Source organism: Bemisia tabaci, chromosome 3 (genome assembly GCF_918797505.1).
Source record: "Bemisia tabaci chromosome 3, PGI_BMITA_v3".
NCBI classification, from domain to species: Eukaryota; Metazoa; Arthropoda; class Insecta; order Hemiptera; family Aleyrodidae; genus Bemisia; species Bemisia tabaci.
The window spans coordinates 37,709,713-37,720,131 of NC_092795.1; the positions used below are offsets into that span (position 1 = coordinate 37,709,713).

The window sequence follows — 10,419 nt, forward strand, 5'->3', positions numbered from 1 at the left end:
CAGAGGTGCATCTAGAAATTTGGGAACACCGAATTTCCTCCCCTTAAACCTATATTAAATAATCGATTCTTGTTAGAGCACCTGGCCTCTCCAAGAATCGATACGCTTCCGTAGGTTTCGATGGGAGAAAATTCGGTGTTCCCAAATTGCTGGATCCGCCAATGTATACCTACACCGGAAAAGAGACCTCGATTTACAAAACAAAACCTTGAACTTTGGTTACTAGTACCGCACCAAAACTGAAAAAATGTTCAACACACTTTTTTCAAATAGAAAACAATATAAATGTCAAACCAAAGAACGATGATGGTTTGAAGTTTTGATTTTGGAGTTGACAAGTTGCTTTTGGGGAGTAAAAAGATGGAACGCCAAATCTTGTCAAAACGAGGATCCAAGGAGATTATCTTGATAAGGGGAAATTTGTATTTGTCAAACTCATATGTAAAAAGCTATAACAGACATCAGTGGCACGTGTGTAAATTGAAAATATCAAAAACTATCAGTTAAAATATGGTTATCGCACTCCTACCAAGAGGGGTCAAGACAAAGATTTAGCTGTGAATATTATACTTTTTACCAAATTGCTAACAGTGACCAGGAATCTGATTTTCAAGTAATTTTAATGTATTCCTTGCATTTTAATCAAATTCAATTTTCACGAGAACAGTTATGCCTACCTTGCGGAGCAAAGCAACGTGAAAGCTCGCTTTCCTTCTTTCATGGGAATGAAACTAATTTTAATGAAGGCATTTTGTGGTCGTTCTTACATCAATTAACATCACTCAGCATGGCACCGTAGCTCATCAATCTATCACTCTAAATCTCAGTGTGATTAGCATCAATCAGTGCTATCGTTATCTTGATCGCCAAAGGGGTTTTAGTGCACCCCACAGCCCCCGCCCGATCTAAATTGCGTGTCTCTGACCTCACGTCCCCCATAATATCAAGTAAAATTCACACTATATAAAAGAATCTACACCCAACTCAACGACAAATATTCCTTTCCGTGCTCCAATTTGATTCCTAGCTTCTAAGCAGCTTAACCAAACACCATCATGAAATTCCAAGTAAGTTTGACGATACAATTATACATACTAACAGTTCCGGAATAGAGTACGGCACAGTTGAGTTTTTTTTTGCGAGATAATGCATCTCCTTTTACCAGAAAAAGCCTCAAAGTATATCATAGAATATAACTTCATAACTCAAATGTTCGGTGCACACTCAAACATGCTTGCGGTATAAGCCTTAAGGTCACTTAATTCGCTAACTTACTACATATATCTGTGATCCTGAAAATTGCAATCACCTTTGGATGCTATTAGACCCCTGTCAGTAGTATCAGTTAAAGCATGCAAATAATAATTGAACCAAATATTTTGATAACTACTACTAGAACTCACGTTACATCATTTATGCTTGGACCCTTATAAGACCAAGCGGCCCAAATTCCATCCTTTCGCCGTGCAGGTATGGATAGGAACTTGAATGAATAGCCCAAATTAATGGGGGAAAGAAATCCCCTCTTATTTGGCCAAATTTTCAACAAAAGTGAACACATAGGTGAGTCATGTCTCTCGAGCACCGTCAGCTGTTGCCAAATTACGTTGTTTATTTTTCTTCAAAAGGCGGCACGAATCAATTCGTTAGACAGTATTAGAGCATTTATCGTCAAAGAACATAATTAATGTCTGTCAAAAGAATCGGTTCAACCGTTCTTTAAAGAAAAACAAATCCAAATGTAATGTGACAACAGCTGATTTCCTTTGACTGCGCATTTTGTGAATTATATATCACTGATAGGAAGTTTTATCTCATTTAAAATAAAAAGTTTGACGTCTTTCCAGAAATAATATTTTAAAATTTTAAAGTATTCAGCTTAAATTTATTTCCAATCGAATTTCAGAGCACCCTCCTAAGAACACATTTTCGAAGATTTCACTTGCTTTTCAAATTCAAAAAAATTGACGAATTAATCTACTAAATTATTATTTAAATGATAACTATTTGATTTTTTTCAGATTGCTTTACTGTTCGCTATCTTCGCAGTTTTCGCTGTTTTCGCGAACGAGAGCGAAGAAGGAGCAAGAGACAAGAGAGCGATCTTCTATGGAGGCTACTCCTACCCCTACTCGTATGCCCCGGCCGCCTACGCATACGCCCCTTCGGCCTACCCCTATGGCTACTACGGTGCCCCTGCACCTTACTATGGCTACTACTAGATGCACTGATCCAACACCATCTCAAAAGCCTTCGTCACAAACCAAAATCATCCCTGTGCCAGACTTCGCGTCTAGATCATGCCCGACCATTATTGTGCTCTAGCATTTATTCTCAAGAAAATACTGTAAAACCGTAAAGAAAATAAAAAGAATAAACATTAAGAATAAATTATTAGTTTCTCTTTTACGAACATGATACACAATTTTCCTTGAATGAGCATTCTTACTAAAGTCAGGTGTGCGAACAACATTCATTACGAACTCGTATTTATTCTTAAGTAATTTGTAAAAATGGTGACATTGAGAGATTATTATGCAAAATCTAACACGGTCATTTATCAATTCAGAGAACTAAATTTTAAAGTATAACTCGACATACTCCTCAAATATGTTTGCTTTCTTTTTCTCTAACGATAAATACTTTCCTTAATACGAAATTATCTACCGCTTTTTCAATATGAGCATCTTACTATTATCCTAAGAGTTAGGTCATAAAATATTATTTGCGTTTATTTTCATTGGGTCATTCAAGTATGATCTCTGCATTTGATCCGCTTTTTTAAGCCCCTAAACTTTGAAATGTTTTGTAAGACTTTTTTCATAATAGAGACTCTCTTTCTCTTAATGATTGTGTCTAAATGCTAATATTTGTACAGACTCTATTGGGTTTATAGATATTTATTATTTTCCTCTCAAAAATAACAAAACATATTTGATAAAAATTCAATCAATTCAAATAATAAAGAAGAAAAATGACTAAATTTTCTTTAAAGTAGTCTCTTTGTAACGCTATCGTTATAATGAGAACCTCTTTCCAGCAAGGAAATCGGTCAGTACCTTGAACTTTCTTTTAATAATTGCAACTTTTTTAAATAATTGCATTTTCCTCCCGACTCGACAAGCTTGCAAACGGAGAGACTCTCTCTATAGCGAGCGACCTGTTAACCTTTAAACCTTTAACCTTCTAACCTTTAACCTGTAAACGGGAAAACGTGCAAGTTTCAACCAAGGAATCTGTCTTTTCAAGAGCGTAAACAATGACTACTCCCATTGTTTATGAGTTTCCAGTGGCTGACAAATCAGCCCGCAGTTTCACAAGAGGTGCGAGTAAGTGATTACCGCTTGTAAATAAACAAAAGAAAAGTAGTTGGATGTAATTTTTTTCCACCTATTAAATGCCAATTATCCATACAGAGGAGCAAACACTTAATGATAGGTAACGAGTTGAAAAAACGCTGACCGTACGAGTTAAACTAATCGCGCCTAACACAGTGCAGTCGGCGCTAAGCGCATACAAGCGCCTACAAGACTGCTGGAATACTTCACGCATTGCGCGTTTACCACAGTGCGCGCTTTAATCTTTGGACATTTCCGACCAGTACACACCGCGAGCCATTCATGTCGGAGCTCGTCCGTATTTTTCTAATTGGCTTTTGTTATAACGAGAGCCTCTTTGTATTGAGTGAATTATTTGGATATTGTGCAATGAAAAAATTTTAAAATAAAAAACCACGAAAAAACTAGGTGTTCTCGTCCATGTGACAAAGGAGGTTTCGTATAATGCATGCAGTGGGACACGTTATGATTCTTTGAAAGTTTAATCAAATGACAAGGAGGAGAGTCAGAGATTAGAATCAGCAAAGCCTCTATAAATACTTTAGAAAAAATTGTGACCGTAATGTTTTCTAAAAAGGCAGAGTTTCAATAAGTGAGAAAATTTAATCGTGGAAATCAGAGTTATGACTAGCAAACGAGCTCGAAGGACAGTTTGAATTTTAAGGTCGTGCCAAAGAGGCCTATGATCCTATCGGTTCGTTGCGATGTAGTATAGATAAATATAGTCTAATGAGTATTACTGCAAAAGTGGCCATTCATTAGACAAGATGATTCAATCTTACCCATAGAGCCGCATAGAGATGTAAGAGCTGTCGCTCTTTTCAAGCATTGTTCAATCTCGGAATTCCGAGACTTCTGTGCGGCACTAAATACGACTTCGATGAAGTACCTATCAATCCCTCTGAATATTTACGTAGTCAACGTAATGTGAAAATTTTATTTTATGTTTTAAATTATCAGATATTTTACAAAACTACTGGCTAGTCCAATATGTGTCTACCGCACTCTAAGACGCATCAAACCAAACACGATTGCAGTAAACTTTCATCTACTGACACCGACAGAGCCAGGTCGTCAACATTTTGTTGAATTTTTATTTTATTTTTTTTCAAACGTTAACAATTGTTTTTTTTTCCCCCCTTGGCCTTGTGACTCATGCATATGTTCCTATTTTCTTCCGAAAATCATTAACACGTCATTTCATCAGTGAGGACGTGAATCGTAGATTAGAGCTGATGCTGCTGTGTTGATATCAACTGCTACAACTATACCTGCTCAATGGATGTCCGTGTTGCATAAAACTAAAATGAAGGCGCTTCCCTTGCGCCTACAGCTACGACGCGTGGAACTTTGCGTCATGCGTCGTATGCGCATTAGATGATGAGAAGCCATCCTCAGCTACGGTTTTTTTTTTTTTTTTTTTTTTTTTTTTTTTTTTTTTTTTTTTTTGTCAGGAGGGTGCAACAAATGCGTGGCCGGATGTTTTGTAAAAATCTAAGTAGCATATCTACCATTCAGATTAAGAGTTTCATATTGACAGTTTTTAACCAAGCATACATAAACATATGCATGGTATGTTTATGCATTCATAAACATACCGAGGATATTTTTGGTTATAATGTGAACTACTTACTTCAATGATACGAAAATATCATGAACTGAAGATAAATGAAACAATAACCAGCCCTGGTGAGAATACAGTCTGTCTTTATGAGTTTTGTTTTATTTTCCTCGCGGTTGTATAGTTGTCTCTGGTTATATAGTTCAAAGTAATCTAAGTTCAATGTTCATGATGAAGTATTTGTCTTACGAGAGAAAAATATCTTAAGCTGTAAACATGAACTGTGCTGTTAATATTGCTGATCAGTCTCATGCGTGCTATTTTGACTCAAGTGCTGTGCCTCCGCCACAATGTGATTTATTCTCTTAAAACATTTCTACATTACGACACACCTAAACTGCATTTGCACGGGGATTTTTAAATTAGTTTATGAAAAGCCTTTCTCGTTGCAATTCCTGACTTCATTTTCAAAAGTATTGTAAGGTCTTGAAAAAAAAAAATGTTGACGTCTATTGAAGATCATCATCGGAATAACTTGCAAATAGCTTTTTATGAGCGTTTGAAAAACTTTAAAAAACTCAACAGTGCTTAACGCAATAATCATATGTAACAAGGTGGAGAAATGGTGCTGGGTACACACCATTTCACTGGGAAATCAAAACCAAGAAGTTCCAAAAATTAAAATTAGAGTCAAAAATATTTTTCAATTATCTGATAATTACATAATATTTTTTTAGTGATCTGCTGATGATGTCTAAAAAGACCCAAACCGGTATAGATCTCTCGCCGTGACTCCAACTTAATAATCCAATGCAAACTGCCTGAGCTGAACACCCCCCCCCCCCCCTCTCAGTTTTGTACTGGTACTCTTTAGAGTTAAAACATATTTTTAACTCTAATTTTAATTTTTTGGAACTTCTTGCTTTGATTCCCCCACGAAATGGTGTGGACCCAGCACCATTTCTCCACCTTGTTACATACAGTGTTCAGGTCACTTCTTAGTGTTTTTTTCTTATTCGTAATAATCATATTGCTACGATACTTTTGAGGTAAAATATTTTAGTTCTTACTTTTGATGAAAAATTTACTAATTTTTCTTTCAAGATTTGTCCAGTAAAAATAATAGAATCAATTTGTTCTGTTATCAAGAAATTAAACTTTTATTTGAGCATTTAATCGAAACAAAATCATGTATGGTTTTACAACGATGCTCGAAGATGCACTATCGAAGTGTGCGGGTTATTTTCACCAGTAGTAGCTTCCATAAGCTGCTGGGGCGTAACCGTAGCCGTAAGCTCCGTAGGCAGCTGGAGCGTAGGCGTAGGGGTATCCACCGTAGTAGATGGCCCGCTTGTCACGGACCTGTTCTTCGGATTGCATACCCACGACGGCGGAGATGGCGACCATCGCGAAGAGAAGAGCAACCTGGAACAAAGTTTAAGGGTGGGTTATTTTCTTCGACAGAGTAGGTATACGTATTTTTAGTTCATGTAAATAATTAAATGTAAAAAGGAACAGCACGGAAAGTGCTTTTTCTTTCAGATTCACCATCGGAACACGGAAATATTTCTGGCAAACGGATTGAGCTAAATTTTTGGGTTAAGGTAATCTATATATTGGTAGTATCTGCAATATTCTCAATATTATATTATTAAAAGCTTGATATATGCTGCCTGAACTTTGATTAAGTTTAAACCAAAAGTCTACTTGAGTTCAATGTTGTTCGAATTTTATTTATACTGCATATCTGTGCTTAAAATTACCATACGGTTTTCCGTGGAGGATAGGGAGAAATTAATGAACAAAATACAAAAGGAAGTCAATTTCCCAAAAATCTCAAAATCAATTAAAATTTTAAAAGAAAAATGGGGAAAATCTCGAAAATGAAGAACCTCTGTGATTCATTAAATGAATTACAATATATGGAAATTTGGAATATTTCATAGACAAATGCACATATTTAAGAAAATGGACCATGGTAATTGAATAAAATTTTGCAATTAAGAACCAACTGCTTTTACTTTTTTTGGAATTAGCCGATCATTTTTGGCTAAATCATAATCCCTCTTTTGAAAAATTGCTTTATCCCAAGAAAATTAAAGAAGTAGAAAAATATAAGCCACATAATAAATGAGGGAAACTGTGTTTTACTCACGAGGAATTTCATGATGGTTGTTGGTTTTGTTTTTTGACGTGGGTATCAAAACAGAAGAACACTAAACAGTGGATGCCTCTGAGATGAAACGCGAAGCTTTTATACAAACCAAATTCAGCTGATCGTTAGATCCTTAATTGGAGATAAAAATTAAACACAAAGGATTTTCAGTTACTCAGATTTGATGGTCATTTAGATATCTTACTTTGTCGTGGCGCTAATTTCTTTCGAATTAAGGCACGAGTTATCTTTTCAAGTGATGATAGATAAACGAACTGAGACGCAAATTGATCGCACTGCAATTATCGACGGTCACTAGGTATAAAAAGGGGCAGAGGCAATTTCATCGCCACCCGCTTTTAATTGTGATTTAAACAAACATCAGCAACAACTCAAACACAAACACAACCATGAAATTCATCGTAAGTACAACGTGTTCTTCATATCCCATATCTCAGATAATGAACCATTTTAAAATTACTGACCCTATTTTTAGTTACTGTTAAACGAAAATTGCTTGAATTCTGAAAATTTTAATGTGTAAGCAATCCTATAAAAAAGATGAATTTTAGTCCTATTGGATACAATATCAGACAGTGGTTTTGTGGTTTCTACCTGCCCTGAGATAAATCTTAACAAAGATCATGTTTTTCCCTCATATAGTTTTCTATTTGAAAAAGAGAAGGAGGAGAAGTGTATGGGGGAATCATTTATATTCGAAAAAAACCTGACGAATTATATATTGCTTAAAAAATATTACGTATCTTAAACAAGTATGATACCATAATGAGCCACACTCATCTCAAGCTATGACGCTCATTACAAAATGTGTACTTGTACAATTTATGGCTATAAAATGGTCGTTTTCTCAATGTTACTTCCGGGGAAACAAGATTGGCAAATTACAAAATTCCAACAAAATGGAACGAATGAACAAGTAAATGAAAAACAATCGGGAAATGTTTGCATGATATTATATTCATAATTTATGGGCAGAAATATTGCAGATTTAGGCTGGGTTAGTGCCATATTCCTGCAAATCACTTGGAAAAAATAAATCCGAGCATCACACTATTTTTCTATTTTCCTTGTTCAGATTTAATAATACTCGTCAGTACCTGATTTTTGGTCCTTCAACTTCCTAAATTTTTTCGGACACAAACTTATTTTATGTTTCAATTTTCAGCCCGATTTTCTTGAATTCACACATATTTCAGTTAATGCATCCATTGCATCCTGAAAATATATTTTGTATTGTTTCTGCATATTTGAAGTAGCTAATAGCATATCTGTCTCAATTTTTGTAGGTTGCTCTTCTTTTCGCCATGGTAGCCATCAGCGCCGTCTTTGCCCAGCAAGGTACCGAGCAAGGTCGAGACAAACGGGCCATCCTTTACGGAGGATACCCTTACGCATACGCCCCAGCAGCCTACGGAGCTTACGGCTACGGTTACGCTCCGGCAGCATATGGAAGCTACTACTGGTGAAAACTTCAAATACACTAGATTGTCCCTCTTATGATGATCTACTTGCTCTCCCCGTTTAATTTTCTCCACATTGTTAAATCAGTGAATATTTTTGACAATTATACATTCTCATGACAGCAATAATTTATTTTACGAATTTTCTTTTTTCATCTTGTTCCTGATATATTAACTTTGAGCAACTTCAAGATTTGAAAAAGTACACCTGCAAAACAACACAGGAAATGTGTAATTTAATAATAATTCGTCTAGTTCCACTAAGCTCTTCCAAATTTTTACTGTGCAGTTTTGTTGTTAGGCAAAATGTTTCTACGGATCTGGGTGTTTCTTTCCTTGGAAATTTTAAAACTACCTAATGCGACACACAAAAAAAAGGAATAATACAAAAAGCCTTTGAATTAGAGCACCGGTGATGTCCCGCACAACCAAATCCTAGATCAGGAAATGGAAGTAAAAAGTGTACCTATTTTCCTCAGAAAATACACTAAAAGAGTGTGATCGAAAAAGAGCTATGCGAAGTAAATGTGACCTTGAAATCTCTATTTTTTTACTTCTTAAGAGATACAATTTTAATGGTATCATCGATCATAATAATATAGATTTAAAATAAGCATAATCTTAAAATTACTGTAATTTGAAGTATGATATAATCAGACCCTTCCCTCATTGACATTTGTATACTGAGTACATACCAAAATTTCGCATTAAATTCCTTCGGTCTATTTTTAATCACTGTAGAGTTTCCACCGAGAAAAAATGTGGTGTTACAAGTCCCCGTACTTCTCAAACCTGCAGATAATATAAGCGCCCTCTAGAAGAAAGGAGGAGGAGAAAACAAAATTGGTCGCGCTTACCGAAATCACAGTTACACACTTTTAAAATTTCACGTGCGGCGAACTATATTGGCACACAGCACGTGTTGCTTCATGATATTGAAAAGCATTTTCTATTTTCGGAGTAAAAAAATCTTAGCAAAACTGAGATAGATATATTACTCGTGTCAGTACCACGAATATTAGTATAGCTTTTTCTTCCTTTCTCCAATCCTTTCACAGATCTGAGTAGCAGTAATTATAAAGTGCCTCGCAGTAATAAAATGAGCCTTGAGCTTTTGGCGTATTTCTATTGAGGAGACTGAGACAGTAGACAAGTTCGCTTTCGAAATAATTGGTGAACGATTCATTAAAACCGTTCTTAGTCAGATAATGAGCAATACCGTTTGATACAAAGGGAAGATATTTAAATCAAGACCAGAGGGCTTTCAGGCATCATTATTCAGTTGAGAAGATAATTTCAGCAAGGCTCATTGAACCTCCGGAGGACTCGGAAATTTTATCGACTTGAAAATGAATTACTGGAAGATCAAAGAATGAATATTTAGTGACATAAACCTTTTATGACTGCACGTTGCACTGTTGAAGTTATGTATTGATAATTAAAAAGTTTGCAGTTTGAAGCGCCTAGGTTATAAGTATGCAAAAGAGTGGCAAATGTCCATCCATGGCAAGGAGAAAGAAAAGCGAAAGGAATGCGAGAGTCAGGATCATAAGTGTACTTTAATTTGTAGGTAGCGATCCTTAGTTGAATGTTCACCGTATTTTCATCCGCATTTTTCAGACGCTTGCACTGTCTGCTGCTCTGTCGTGCTCATGAAGAATGCCGCATGAGCAATCAAACGTTGTCAACTTTACTTTGATAAAACAAATATATATATATATATATATATATATATATATATATATATATATATATCGATATGCATATCGATTGATCTGTCATTTAAACCTATGATAAAGAATCGATTATAAAGGTGTTCGCTATTTATCGATCCTTTCCCATAGTTTTAAATGGCATAACAATCGATAAATCGCAATTCACGCC

At 35.6% G+C, this 10,419-nt stretch overlaps 1 protein-coding gene and 1 long non-coding RNA gene across 2 annotated transcripts; both read left to right on the forward strand.

Annotated features, from left to right (window-relative positions):
- The first annotated feature begins 929 nt into the window (after window positions 1-929).
- Window positions 930-2,391, forward strand: LOC109032906 (uncharacterized). The gene is made up of 2 exons (XM_019045250.2): window positions 930-1,067; window positions 2,022-2,391. Exons 1-2 carry the CDS (start codon window positions 1,056-1,058, stop codon window positions 2,220-2,222), a joined length of 213 nt encoding a protein of 70 aa, XP_018900795.1. The 5' UTR covers window positions 930-1,055; the 3' UTR covers window positions 2,223-2,391.
- Window positions 2,392-7,285: 4,894 nt separating this feature from the next.
- LOC109032952 (uncharacterized) lies at window positions 7,286-8,664 on the forward strand. The gene is made up of 2 exons (XR_002008977.2): window positions 7,286-7,476; window positions 8,362-8,664. It is a non-coding gene; the product is annotated as an uncharacterized lncRNA (long non-coding RNA).
- Window positions 8,665-10,419: the final 1,755 nt, after the last annotated feature.